Source organism: Triplophysa dalaica, chromosome 14 (genome assembly GCF_015846415.1).
Source record: "Triplophysa dalaica isolate WHDGS20190420 chromosome 14, ASM1584641v1, whole genome shotgun sequence".
Classification (NCBI taxonomy): Eukaryota; Metazoa; Chordata; class Actinopteri; order Cypriniformes; family Nemacheilidae; genus Triplophysa; species Triplophysa dalaica.
In genome coordinates this window covers 8,169,276-8,181,957 of record NC_079555.1, presented here as the reverse complement: position 1 = coordinate 8,181,957, position 12,682 = coordinate 8,169,276, and the positions used below count along the sequence as shown (strand labels likewise).

The window sequence follows — 12,682 nt, the reverse complement described above, 5'->3', positions numbered from 1 at the left end:
TGGTTTGTCATCCCGAAAGTTAACTTACTCTGCAACCCGTAGTTTGTTCATCGCATTTTGTGCAATAGGCCTCATGTGATCTCGATAGGACAATACTGTAAACAGTGTTTTATTTTGACACTGAATTCCATTATGGTCAAGTTAACTTAAGTTATGATAGAACAGTTTATTCGATTCATCAATTTTTGTTCATCAGTTTTTCTGCCCGGTGTTAAAACATTTAGAAGAATGACAAAAAGTAAACACAATGCATTTTTACACATGGATGATAAACATTTTTTTATTGAAAGTGACATTAACACACAAAAATACATTGGTCGTTCATTCTTACGGAGTGAAAAGATATACAAATGTACATTGGCTCTGGAAAAAGATCATTGGGGGCTATGGGGTATGAAATACTGAACCACAACATCATATAGATGAAAGAGAAAACGGGGCACACGTTCACAGACCGTCTTCGTAAGAGCAAAAGTAAAGGCCATCTCCACAAGTTCTTTGTTAAACTCTCTGGCACCAGGCACTTGGTGAAGCAAACTCTTTACTCCTACAGAAAGATGGTCTGACCAAACCTGCAAAAACAAAATAAGATAATTAACTAAATAATTTTGCAATCTAAACTGATCAGATTTGTTTCTAACCTGCAAAGGAGAGATTTTGAGTTTCTTGGTTAGACTGTCAGCAGCTTGAGAGAGGGCTCCGTGTTCCAACAAGTCTGCAATTCTGATCAGCTCGGCAGCCATTTCCCTTGCTGCATGAGCCTCTTCAGCATTGACTACAATGGAAAAGTACAGTAGGGTAGTGCCAACAAACATCAATGGGAGCAAAATCTATATGACTGAAAGACCCCTTTATTTACAAATGCAAAAAAGTCATAAAAAATTCTGCCAAATATTGCCTTTCATTACAAATACTTTTTAGTCAAACTAGTTTTTACACTCGTGACAATGCCAGACAAGGCACACTGCATTAAACTAATACTTTGCATTTACTTCACTCGAATGACCATAATCATACAGTAAGATCAGTTAATAAAATAAGGTGCGTTGAAGTACTGTATATTGGGATACTTTTTAACATTGAGATGACTGTAAAAAACGTGCCCAACAATTAATCCAAATAATACCTGGCAGACGAGGCTGAACTTGGTGCTGAAGATCCTGTAAAAGGTCTCTATAGTCGAAACTGTGTCCATCGGTTTGTAACTCATCATCACTCTCAATGCAATTGTGGTTGGTGTTCCATCTTAGATTTTCATTGAGATCATCAAGGTCATTTTGGCAGCTTTTGTGCTGAAGGAAGGTAAGGAGGACAAGGGACGTCTCCGGAAAACTGTCAACATTTTTGTTACGGTCCATTGCTAAACAGGACATACAGACCTCATCTAAGTACTCTGCAATTAAAGAAGATAAATAATACAAGTGAGCAGTTTCCATAATAATAACAGACCATAAACAATTGTTTGCTAACTTGAACAATGGACCTAGGAAGAAGTCAAATGGTTGTTTTTACAGCATATTAAAAAGGTCTTAATCTTCGTATTCCTGATGCAAGACCGTATTAATACTAAACCATGCAAGGCAATATTAATAGTTTAATTAACAATACAGTTCAATAAATCGCAGTGACTGTTTAAAAAAAGCTAACGTTACTTGGCTAACACCTGCTTTTCTACTCCCAGTTGTTTACTAGATAACTTTTTCCCAATTTTGTTGGCTCAATTGATTCTAGTAAAGGAGAATAATTTGTCTCTTGTTGTCAAGAAGCTCGAGTCAGCATGTGTTTGACAGTAAGAGCAAGAATACATTTAGCTACAACTTCTATTTAAACTGCACAGTAAATAAAGTCTCTAACGAAACAGTCAACGTTAAACCCAGCGGAATATCGATATTAAAATACAACTATAAATAAGACGTTTGTCTCTCTAGCTAAATAAAACATCGCAACGGCTGTTTACACTGAAATTGCATGAAGTGCCGTATGTAAACACTGGAGACTGACCTGAGGTACGATGTTACGTTAGTAGTAAACGTGCCAGTGATTAAAGATGTCGTTTAAACTATTTGTGCTGCTTTAGATCAAATGTAAATCATTTCTATATACGTTTCAATGAAATATAAACACCCGTTACTTACGTAAATTGCAAGTCAAACCTAACAGTTGATTTCTACCTCCTGAATAAACAACTGAAGAACTTCAGGGGAAAAATCCGCGCGTTCCTTCACTCGTGTGATGAATGATGACACGCATCCGCAGCAGGGATAGGGGGCGTGGCTTAGAAACAATTTCGGAGATCCGACATAATCGGACTAGTAAAAGTGTTGTTTAATAGTTGTTTTAAATTGCTCTGGTCAAATAAACTGATTTATTTGAACAAGGTTAATGCTATTAATGCCTGTCATGAAGTGTACACGTGACTATTTTTAACCCATCGTCAATGAGGCACGGGGGTTTTTGGAAACGAATTTTTCGTTGTCTTGTCACTGGAAATGTTAGATAAGGGGGCCCATCCGATTTTGAGGCAGAGCTGAGGGACACTTTTACCCTTTTAAAAAGAGCCTAACACTCAATGCCTTTGGAGTCAATAGTGTTCAGTAAAGTTATAAATTAAATTCTTGAACAGGTATAAAACATTACTCTGCAAAACACTTAAAATCTTTATTTACAATTAAAAAAACAATTTTGACATAAAAACATGCAATGTTAAACAGCAAACAGTCAACCTTAAGTACACTGCATTATGTACCAAGCATAACTGTGGTCCATTTTTAAAATGATGTGTCATCTTCACATAACCCCGTGTAATCAAAAGTCTGACTCTATTGCATTCAGTGTACGTAGGACTGTTGGCATAAACAGTACATGACAAATCCATTGCTAAATAAATTCAGTGCTAATATCCAGGGAAACCAAAGCTCACAGATCGAGCAGCACTTCGGCCCACAAGCTTCCTCCCAGCTCTTGGAAGAGACCCTGGTTGGGATGACTGCTGGGGTGAGGTAGCAGCCAGTCGGGCCTCCTGGAGTTCCCTTGGAGGAAATAAATATAGCCTAATAATTAGGAACCACATGGGGGGGGGGGAAGTGCATATATTTTCAAAGCTCAATAACCAAATACCTCTCCAGCACCGCTGTTCTGAACTTTTCCACATTAAGCTCTCTGCGAAGCTGTGCAGCTAGTTTTCCCGTCCTCTCCTTGCGCAGTACATTGTGCCGACACAAGGCAGATGCGGATGGCCTTAAAGTAGGATCAGGATCTAACATAGTCTGTCAAATGCAATTTTTGCATCAGAGAAACACAAATGAATCCACTGTTCAGGTTGTTTATGTTGCTTTGATGCCCCCTTCTGGTAGAACATGAATATAAAGGGGACTTCTTTAATACTGAGAAATTAGGAATTCATTTGGAGGACTGTAAAAAAAACCTTCAAAGTACACTATTTGGTTTTCGAACACATGTTTGAATGTACTTGACCTGACTAAAAGATTGCTCTTTAGTGGGATGTTAAGCAAAATGTAATGATTTGGGCTACATGAAGAACAAATATACCTTTATGAGGTCTTTAAAGGGGGGTGTTAACTCCTGGGGCAGACTGGGTAGCTGTCCCTGCCTAAGGCTGTGCCAATCATCTCCATTCTGTGGAAGTGGTGGAGCTCCAGCTGCTAATAACACTGTAAGCCCCAGTGCAAAAATATCTGCTTTAGGAAGATGAGTAAGGTCCTGTAGGCAAGAGAGTACATTAAAAGTTCATAGCTGTAGTATTTAAGATAACAGTCAATGGGATGAGTTAAAGTAGAAGTTTCACCTCTCGCAAAACCTCATAGGCCAGAAAACGGCTGTCCCCTTCCTCCACCTGAGGGCTTGAGACAGATGTCACATGACCCAAGTCACCTTAGTAACATAAAACATCAAACCAATGAGATCTGCTATAAGCATCCGTATTAGATTTTTCCATCTTGAGGCTGAAAAAATATTCGTAAAAAGGGATAAGGCCAGATACCAATTTTATACACCACGCCAGAGGAGGGGCTTTCATCATAATCATCCTCCTCACTCTCCCCCTCTCCACCAGCACTAGAGCTGGGTCGACGGCAGATGAAAATGTTACCTGAAAATGATGAACATATTACCATTATTTGTTTAGAACAGGTGGTAGAGGCAAGCAAGAAACGAAATACAAAGCTTACTGGGTTTGATGTCAAGATGCACAAGGCCGGAGCTGTGAATGTATTTAAGTCCCATGGATGCTTGGAGGACCAGATCTCTTAACTCTGGCACACTGAAGAACTCCCCCTGCTCTCCCTTTTCAGTTATGGCATCATGGAGGCTACCACCTACAAAAATACCTTGTGTGAGTTTCTTCACTAAGGCAATACATTAACCATAACCGATAAACAAAAACAGTTCTGTGCGATCTTACCATCACAGTACTCATTTTGTATAATCATGTGGTCATCCTCAGCCCACGCAGAGTAGTAACGGACGACATGAGGATGATGCCCCAGCACTGCATGGGCATACACTTCCTTTAAGGCCAGCTGCCTGAAAATACAAAACCTTTCAAAAACCTAGAAATTGGGATGCACATGACACATACATGTCACTTCCTCATAAAATGAGAATTAGACCAGACTTCTGAAGAAAGCATGTATAGGACAGTTCGTTCCAACAATAATAAACAATATATGATTGTGCGGTTGACAGTGCTGACTCACTCATTGGCGGAGCCTGCGATTGGCCTACGTGAGCGCTTGATGGCGTACATACAGCCATCCAGCCTCTTTACACATCGATACACGGCACCAAATTCGCCCACGCCGATGCAGCTCAGCTCTAGAAACTCGCTCTCATAACGTGACAGCATGCGGGCTGACACTGCTGGCCTCTGAGAGCAGACAGATGGGAGACCGTATGACAGAGAAAAGAGATTTGCCAAATCTTTATTAGGGATTGTGAAATTCTATGAGACAATGAATTAGAAAAAAAAAATGTAACCGTACCTTTGATGGAAGATAAAAATGTTCATCATCGGACAAGTTCTGAGTTTCTTTTAATCTGTTGAAATAAACATTCATGAGAAAGAAAATGCAGGAATTCACAAAGGTTCTACTAAAGGTCTTGCCGGTACCGTTGTACATCATCATCATCATCCTCATCACTCCTTTGGCTCTTCCTCTTGTGGCGCTCACGGTTCCTGTTCACAGTGTCCGGCGTAAAAGGGTTGACGTTTACTGAGGGTAAACGGTCAAAAGCAGTAGACAAACGAAGTACTCTTTGACTGCGGCATGGCTTGGTGCTAGAGCAAGGGAGGGTTGCTTTAGACAGCAAACTCTAAAAGAGATAGAAGTTTGATATTAGTGAATTGGGATGATTTAACAGATCTCCAAATTTATCAGATTACCCTCACCTTTGGTGTACTGGGTGAGTCACATAGCCTGAGTTTTTTCCAGGCACTGTATGGTATGGGAGAAGTGGGAATGGATGGAGAAACAGTGACACTCAGGGTACGGTGGCGCTGAACTCGGGGTGTCTGACAGGCTGCGGAAGGGCTACGAAGTGGAATACTCCTGAGCGTCCATTCATCAAAACTATTATCACTGCTGTCCTCCTCACCACTGCTGGAGAAGTTGAGATGTTGCTGCACTGCGTTCACAGAGGCCATTTCAAGCCACTGCAGTCAGAAAAATTAAAGTCACAAATGCATCGTTATTTACAAATGCATAATTAATGTTTTTCCCAGTAAAACATTGCACTGATGAAATATTTGATTACATGTTGACAACCACAAGTTATATGAATACATCCCATGCAAGTCTCCTTCGGTAACGTTAGGAGTTTACTAGTTTACTCATTGTGGTAAGCTGGACAGACAATTCGCTCACAATATACTTACACGCGTTCTAGGATCATGAGTTTTAAACAACATAAACGCAAATTAAACTTAACCTGAGACGAGCTAGTCTGACACCACGCTTGAACTTGACGAACTTGGCGCGTGTATGTTAATGAGGAATCAGGTCCTTTAACTATGGGCGGAGTGGCACGAGCTTAGGCGCTCGACACTGCGCAGACCAAAATGCGTGTAAACAGCAAAGTATCGCGGCACTGTGATGTCATTCGCCCATGAGTCTGCGCAGTGCAGCGCGAAGTCTAACACACCGTATGACTGCCCTTAATTACTTCTGCTAACCATTACCTCAAAAGACGACAAAGAATCACTTATACAAACACTTTTATTTATTTATTTTTCTAATCAAATACAGGAAAACGACAACAAAATAAACCTCTGGGGTATCAGTCATTCGCTGTTATAAAAAAGCAAGACTTGACACCGTTTATTTATTTTTGGGGTGGGATCACAAGAACCCTCTTACACCACGTGAACGGAAGTGAGTGACATCATCAAAACAGAGTACGCCCGGGGTAGCGTCAGTTACCCCGTACGATTACTACATTTTGATATCCTGTGCATCGCAACCGCTATGTTCCCGTGTAGTCGTTTATAGCTCTGCCTGAGCTGTACCGTACCGGTGCGACTCCTCTGTGATTTTCCCCGATAGTCAATATCGACAAACATGGTGGAGCAGTCCGATCGCGCTCCGCTGCTGGACTGGGAGGAGATCCCTCCGGCCGAACTTGCCTCGTCTGTTCCGTCAGCAGAGACATTGCAATCCGGTTTGTCGAATTACCCGGCTCAGGGCGGCGTAGGGGCAGATAAATCGCAGAGCACCAGCCCGGCGAGAACGCACATCGCAGCAGCTGTGTTAGGTGAAAGTGCAGATTCTCCCAGTAAACACGGCGGCCCCGGGGGAGACGATTCCGCTACTGATGAGGAAGGAGATTGTACCTTTCACGGACTGTCCGTCAGAGACCGGAGAATCGCCGAATGGGAAGAGAAAGATCAAATTGTTGCTGTGTTCGTGGTGACTTTCGACACAAGATCGGGTGAGGTTTCCCATACCATGCGTGGTTGTGCGTGTGACAGATCCCCTTTTTATTATGGAATAATGTCACTTGAATAAGTGAGTGAGTGAGAGTTGCCGACAGTCATCATCTGGGCTACTGTACTGTATCTCACTTCCTCATTCATGTGGAGGTCAGCTGAGATGCATTAAGAGAGGTTTTGTGTCTGTCTGCAAACGTTATTAGATTACAACCCGGTTTAGCAGCTTCACATTGGTTTAAAAGGCCTTGTTGTGTCTTTAACAGGAAACATGATCGAATGGTGCCTACCTGAAGATGTCAACCTAGAGGGTGTTGAGTTCAAGTCAATGGCTAGTGGCTCCCATCGGATCTCGAGTGACTTCATGTGGGAACCTTTTTTTTGTAGATCTTTATTATATATACTTAAATATCATGTATTATTGAAGTTATACGATTCGTTTCATTCATTCATTTTATATGTTAAATAATGGTGCAGCACAGAATTAGCAAGTTATAATTGAACATTTGGTTCAGGGGCACATTGTGCATGACGGCTTGTGTTATTTATGTCTGGTTTAAGATTCATTTTTGTGATCATGTGACAAATGTTTGTTTGTAGTTATTTATTGTATAACTCTGTCCCATGACCCAAACAGTATTTGACAGTGATTTAGTGCCCACGTTGTGTATACATCAAGCAGAAATGTGCTCTTATCTATCTCTAGATATTTCCGTAAAGGCTGTTATTTTGGACTAGCATGCTTTGCCAACATGCCGGTAGAGAGCGAGCTGGAGCGAGGGGCTCGGATGAAATCTGTAGGCATTTTGTCTACTTCTTACACACTACTGTACCGTTACATGCACTTCCTGGAGAATCAGGTCCGGTGAGTTTCTCCCTGCTAAACGTCTTATCACACTTACATTTCTATTGTATGATGTTGAAATCTATTAAACATAACCTCTGAGAAGTATTTGATGTCACATAGAATTTATTTTACTTGGATTTTATGTCACCTGTGAATTTACTATTGTGCTCGAATGATAAACAATATCAAAATGCACTCTAATCCAATGTGTTAGTTATGTAAGAATGTTCTTGTGTTGTCATAATTCATTTACTTTGAGTGTTTTTTCTTGCTTATTCTTGTAGTCACCAGCTGCAATGCCCTGGCCAGTACTCTCCATTGGAAGCTTTCTACGAGGATAAGAAGGCGATATTGCCACCAGGAGGGAATGGTATGGTCACAGCCTGCCCATCCAGTGCTCTTGTGCCAATAGTTAACCGCTGCATGCATCCAGAAATGAAGGTTTGCACCCAGTTTCATTTGTACCTACTAACAATTTGAAAGTACAACATTTTAGCCTGTACTGTTTGTAACAATCGCTCATATATAATTAATTACATAAGACTTTGTCTACTTTCTAATGAAAACTAGGCCACGGCACTTCAATGTTCTGCTTGGTGAAAAGAGAACTATTGTGATATAAGGATTGCAGTTCACAAACTACAAGGTCCTCTATTGTCAAGAGTAATGTCAGAAAAATGTGCTGATGTATACTTGAGTTCAATTAGATTTTTCTCAGGACAAAGCCTTTCTTAGTGGAATGAGACTAGACTTTATAGACCTAAATCGTACAAACCTTTATGTTTGTAAGTGTCCGTGTGTTCAGTCTGTATTTTCAGTATCATCAATAAATAAGCTATAATATGCTAGTTTTGAGCTTTTCTGTTCTCTATCAGATCACACACCCGGCTGGCTGCATGTCCCAGTTCATCCGCTTCTTTGGAGAGCAGATCATGGTGCTATGGAAGTTTGCTTTGCTAAGGAAACGCATCCTCATATTCTCTCCTCCCCCTGTCGGCGTGGTCTGCTATCGGGGTGAGATTGGAAATCCACTTTACATGTACAAGCATGTTAACATGTGGCGGCCATCAGTTCTTTGCATATCTTGCCAACCCAGTGAGAAAGATCTCACTACAGTACATCGCATAACTACATGCATTTGTAAAAAAAATATTGCATTACAACTCATTGTTTTCTGTACTTTGTATTTTGACTAATTGTGTATTATATTATATTTTAGTTTACTGTTGCTGCTGTCTTGCGAACGTGTCTATTCCTGGGATGGGGGTTTCAGTTCCGGAGCTCCGCCCCTTCTTCTACATCAATGTGGCTGACATCACAGCTCTTGAGACCGAGCTGTCTTATGTTGCCTGTAAGTGTCTCTGTCAAGAAATTTAAGAACTAAATTCAATTTAAGTGTTTTTAATTCCAGAATTAATCCACAGTCTAGAGGAAGAGGCAATCTTTAATCGTTTTTAACTTGTTACTATATAGACCTGGAGAACTGGTCCGAATGAAAAGTACCTTCTCATTCCATTGGAAGTGTGGTTACAAAATAAACAAACTTTCCTGTTTTTTTGTTTGTATACAGGTACAACAGAGAAGATCTTTGAGGAAAAGAAGGAGTTATATGATGTCTACATTGACAACCAGAATGTAAAGACACACAGAGAAAGCCTCCAGCCTCTGCTCAGACTAAACAGTGCCGATAGAGAGAAGTATCGCAAGCTCTGCGAACAGAGGTAAACCCGCCTTTTATAACCAGAAAGACATGCATGAGAAATAGGAATATCTTTATTAGTTTATCTAATAAAAATGTGCAAGATATGGCACCGTATTTTTCTCATATTGTCTTTTGCACCTGCACTATCCAGATGTGCAAAAGTTTATTAGCTTACAAATTCAAAATGTTTTGTTTATTTTGTGTGTGCAAAAGTATTACAGCCCAATAAATAAAAAGTAGGAAATAAATTAAATTTCTTTCAATTTAAAATAGGCTCATATTTGATTTTTTTTTCTATAAATGTCAATTGTTACACCAACACATTATATAAAGAATGGGATTTTTATAACTCTTACTTAGGTAAATCATTTGTATGTAATTTTCTGTTCTGTTTTTGTGGGCTGTTTTTAAGGAAGTGTATTTTATGTAATGAATGTGTGAAATATTTGTTGCTCAATTTATGTACTCTTTCCTTATAAAGTCTAGTAAGATGCGTAGTAAGATGATATCTTCGCAGGCAGTTGCTGCTGTACTCTCAGGAGGTGGATGGAGACTGCACATCTAGTGAGGAGGATCTCTTTATTCTGTAAGCACTGCACAGTGATGACAGTTTATGTTTAGGCATTGTCACTTTAACAAAACCCATCAGTGTTAATAATAGGACAATTCTGATGAATAGGTTTTGTTGGTGTGATAAACTCATATTTACTGTGTTTAGTTTTTCACTTGTTTAGTTACAATCAATGTTTTGAAAGACGATTGCTATGGACAATTTTTTCAGTCATAGTGTTCATACAAACAATATCTGTTAAATTAACCTGTTCCTTACAGCAAGTTAGGACCATCAAACCTAGATCTGAATCTCCCTCTCCTTCTCACTCAGGTTCTTCATGGAGCAGAATAACAGAATCTTCCAGACGCTGTCTGAGGTGGCAGCGAGCGCTGATTCAACCCTCACCGCTGAACAAGTGAGAGCCATGGGGCTGGATCCTCAGGGCGACCGTGGATTTCTCGTCGACCTGCTAGAGGTCTACGGCATCGATGTCATGCTGGTTATCGACAACCCCTGCTGCCCGTAAGACAACGTTTTTTTGTCTCTATCTGTGGAGCATGTGCTCTGTTGAGGGCTGTCTAACACATTGCCTGCTTCATTTTCTCTGGCTCGGCTATCGCAGGAGCCATTCTTGACCCTTTTGGACGACACTGACACTGCCAACACCAACAATTTGTCTGCTGGCCTTTTGTGCACTCTGCAGCCAGCCAACTGAGTGAAGTCTTTCTGCTTGTCTGTCCGTCTGTGTTCTTAATATCTTTCTAGCCATCCGGAGCTCTTCTCAACTTTGCCTAAGCTTGTACCCAAAACAGGAAGAAACTGATCTCTGTGCCTCTTTCTACTGCTTCTAATGTGTGGTCTTCAGTTGTAATTTTGTTCTTTTAGCCAGTGCTGTCATGGGGAACTGTTGTGACGTCCCCCAGTGGATAAATCAGCTTCATGCGGACACCAGAGAATAGATGAAATCCTCAATCCATCAAGGGAAGAACTCTCAGACCTGGATCGATATTTTTTTGCTGGTAACGACGGTCGGCCTTGAATGTCTGTATTTCTAACGTTTTTTTGGTTGTTGCATATTTCTTCACTACAGTGCTGTTGTTCTCGTCACATTTTCTAATCATATTCGTGTACATTTATTGAACATTTATTTTGTTTGGAATACAACAGACATATGTCAGTGTTTTCCGTCTGTTCCTTGTACAGTGAGGTTTATTTCTGATCTATTATGCATGGACCAAGTCAGTTTTGCTACATAAAAGCTGTTTTTTTTGACAGAGACTGTTTATTGATTTGTATGATGAAATGGAACAATCAACACTGTAGAAGGTTTTCGGTCCATCTCATTTCAGTGTTAGCGTAGGGCGGTTAACTCTTATTTATTTCATACTATCAGTGACAGTAGACATTTTATGGTCTATCCCGTCATTCTCTTTTACAAGAATTGGTGATTACATTCACTTATTAAACTGTGCTGAAAAAATGGGATTAAATCACCTAGTCCTGTTAAGCAAATCTTATCGTAGTGAAAACTAATGTGGTAAAGCAGGAAACCTGTTCTTTGCTGGATAAGCCTTTAATCACACTTGGTACTGAATGTAAATTATACATTTTAATACAAACAGACACAGAAATGTTCAGCTTTAAGAGTCATTTAATGTTCTCTGGAGTAATGAATGTGATTTCTGTCTTAAATCTGTTACTTGTGAAAGAATTTATGAGGTGATCATGTAGGTGTGTTTATTTCATTGTATTGGGGTTGCTCTTTTGCTGGATAACAGCAGCGGACTGATAATGGGTTTGCGTGTACTTTTATGTTATGTATTTCTAGAGCTCTGCTCTGTTCTAGGAAGACCCAAACTGGATGCTTAACACTGTTCAAATGATACATAAACTGTATTAATCAAGATGAAATTTAAAAACATTATATATGAAAAGTAATTGTTTCTGTTTACATTAAATCCAATGTCCATTTAGACAGAGTGTGAAACATAGATGAATTTTCAAACCGTTCACTAAATACTGAGTACGAAGAAATCAAGTACTCAATTTCAAGAGTGAGTGCTGGCACTCAGGTCTGGCACAGTTTAATAAAGATAAAAATGTATTAAATGCAATACTACGTTCCGTTAACCGTGAATACTACTGGAATGGTTAATGTCCAGTTGATTTCAAGGATTTAATGATTAAATGTGAATTTTTGTACATTTCAGAGAAATTAAGAGAGAAATTTCCTTTGTATTAGAAATCTTTTAAACAATCCTCTTATAGGATGAAGGCTGGTTGTTTAATGTCCTCCTGTTCTGAAAGATGGAGAATGTATGTTTAGCAGCCATGTAATATAGTTGTACAGGTTAAATTGTCTCGTATTGTGAATGTATACATTTATTTGTTTTTGTGGAATATCTTAATGTTATATCCAGTCTTTGTCACAATAACAGGCTAAATGAATGTTGATTTTCACACTACTAGTGTCACAGATCACTAGTGTAATGCCTCTATCTCACACACTACCTACAGAGAGTAATACAAACTAACAGCATGTATCTGTTGTTTTAAAGCAAGTGATTCTTATTCACTGCGGTTTTGAAATAAATGGTTTCTTTTTCTACCACAAGTTGTGTTTGTATAATTTTTTTA

General features: G+C 39.7%; 3 protein-coding genes across 5 annotated transcripts; 1 reads left to right on the top strand and 2 right to left on the bottom strand.

The window, feature by feature from the left end:
- Window positions 1–262: 262 nt before the first annotated feature.
- Window positions 263–2,257, bottom strand: bida (BH3 interacting domain death agonist). The gene is made up of 4 exons (XM_056766446.1): window positions 2,136–2,257; window positions 1,127–1,393; window positions 642–775; window positions 263–572 (listed from the first exon to the last, which is right to left on the bottom strand). The coding sequence occupies exons 2-4, from the start codon at window positions 1,371–1,373 to the stop codon at window positions 375–377; spliced, it is 579 nt and encodes a 192-aa protein (XP_056622424.1). The 5' UTR covers window positions 1,374–1,393; window positions 2,136–2,257; the 3' UTR covers window positions 263–374.
- A 516-nt stretch (window positions 2,258–2,773) lies between these two features.
- On the bottom strand, window positions 2,774–6,058 carry wee2 (WEE2 oocyte meiosis inhibiting kinase). 2 transcript variants are annotated; one of them, XM_056766126.1, is made up of 12 exons: window positions 5,947–6,058; window positions 5,408–5,671; window positions 5,129–5,331; window positions 5,001–5,055; window positions 4,716–4,885; window positions 4,421–4,542; window positions 4,188–4,334; window positions 4,001–4,108; window positions 3,806–3,891; window positions 3,550–3,720; window positions 3,118–3,266; window positions 2,774–3,029 (listed from the first exon to the last, which is right to left on the bottom strand). In XM_056766126.1, exons 2-12 carry the CDS (start codon window positions 5,660–5,662, stop codon window positions 2,894–2,896), a joined length of 1,602 nt encoding a protein of 533 aa, XP_056622104.1. In that variant the 5' UTR covers window positions 5,663–5,671; window positions 5,947–6,058; the 3' UTR covers window positions 2,774–2,893. The 2 variants fall into 2 exon arrangements, with proteins under 2 accessions (XP_056622104.1, XP_056622103.1); XM_056766125.1 differs by having other exon boundaries at window positions 5,894–6,027.
- A 295-nt stretch (window positions 6,059–6,353) lies between these two features.
- Window positions 6,354–12,659, top strand: dennd11 (DENN domain containing 11). 2 transcript variants are annotated; one of them, XM_056766127.1, is made up of 10 exons: window positions 6,354–6,945; window positions 7,210–7,309; window positions 7,650–7,808; window positions 8,075–8,231; window positions 8,666–8,804; window positions 9,010–9,141; window positions 9,361–9,511; window positions 10,010–10,078; window positions 10,376–10,567; window positions 10,931–12,659. In XM_056766127.1, the coding sequence occupies exons 1-10, from the start codon at window positions 6,576–6,578 to the stop codon at window positions 10,956–10,958; spliced, it is 1,497 nt and encodes a 498-aa protein (XP_056622105.1). In that variant the 5' UTR covers window positions 6,354–6,575; the 3' UTR covers window positions 10,959–12,659. The 2 variants fall into 2 exon arrangements, with proteins under 2 accessions (XP_056622105.1, XP_056622106.1); XM_056766128.1 differs by having other exon boundaries at window positions 6,355–6,945; window positions 10,668–12,659.
- Window positions 12,660–12,682: the final 23 nt, after the last annotated feature.

Excerpts from the sequence above, each read along its gene's own strand:
- bida (XM_056766446.1), bottom strand. The coding sequence starts at position 1,373 with ATGTCCTGTTTAGCAATGGACCGTAACAAAAATGTTGACAGTTTTCCG. Across the intron at positions 776-1,126 it reads AGTTCAGCCTCGTCTGCCAG|TCAATGCTGAAGAGGCTCAT; the intron begins GTATTATTTGGA and ends TTTCCATTGTAG. Across the intron at positions 573-641 it reads TCAAAATCTCTCCTTTGCAG|GTTTGGTCAGACCATCTTTC; the intron begins GTTAGAAACAAA and ends TTGTTTTTGCAG.
- wee2 (XM_056766125.1), bottom strand. The coding sequence starts at position 5,926 with ATGTTGTTTAAAACTCATGATCCTAGAACGCGT. Across the intron at positions 4,886-5,000 it reads ATTTTTATCTTCCATCAAAG|AGGCCAGCAGTGTCAGCCCG; the intron begins GTACGGTTACAT and ends GTCTGCTCTCAG. Across the intron at positions 3,030-3,117 it reads AGAACAGCGGTGCTGGAGAG|GGAACTCCAGGAGGCCCGAC; the intron begins GTATTTGGTTAT and ends ATTTCCTCCAAG.
- dennd11 (XM_056766127.1), top strand. The coding sequence starts at position 6,576 with ATGGTGGAGCAGTCCGATCGCGCTCCGCTGCTGGACTGGGAGGAGATC. Across the intron at positions 6,946-7,209 it reads GACTTTCGACACAAGATCGG|GAAACATGATCGAATGGTGC; the intron begins GTGAGGTTTCCC and ends TGTCTTTAACAG. Across the intron at positions 9,142-9,360 it reads CGAGCTGTCTTATGTTGCCT|GTACAACAGAGAAGATCTTT; the intron begins GTAAGTGTCTCT and ends GTTTGTATACAG.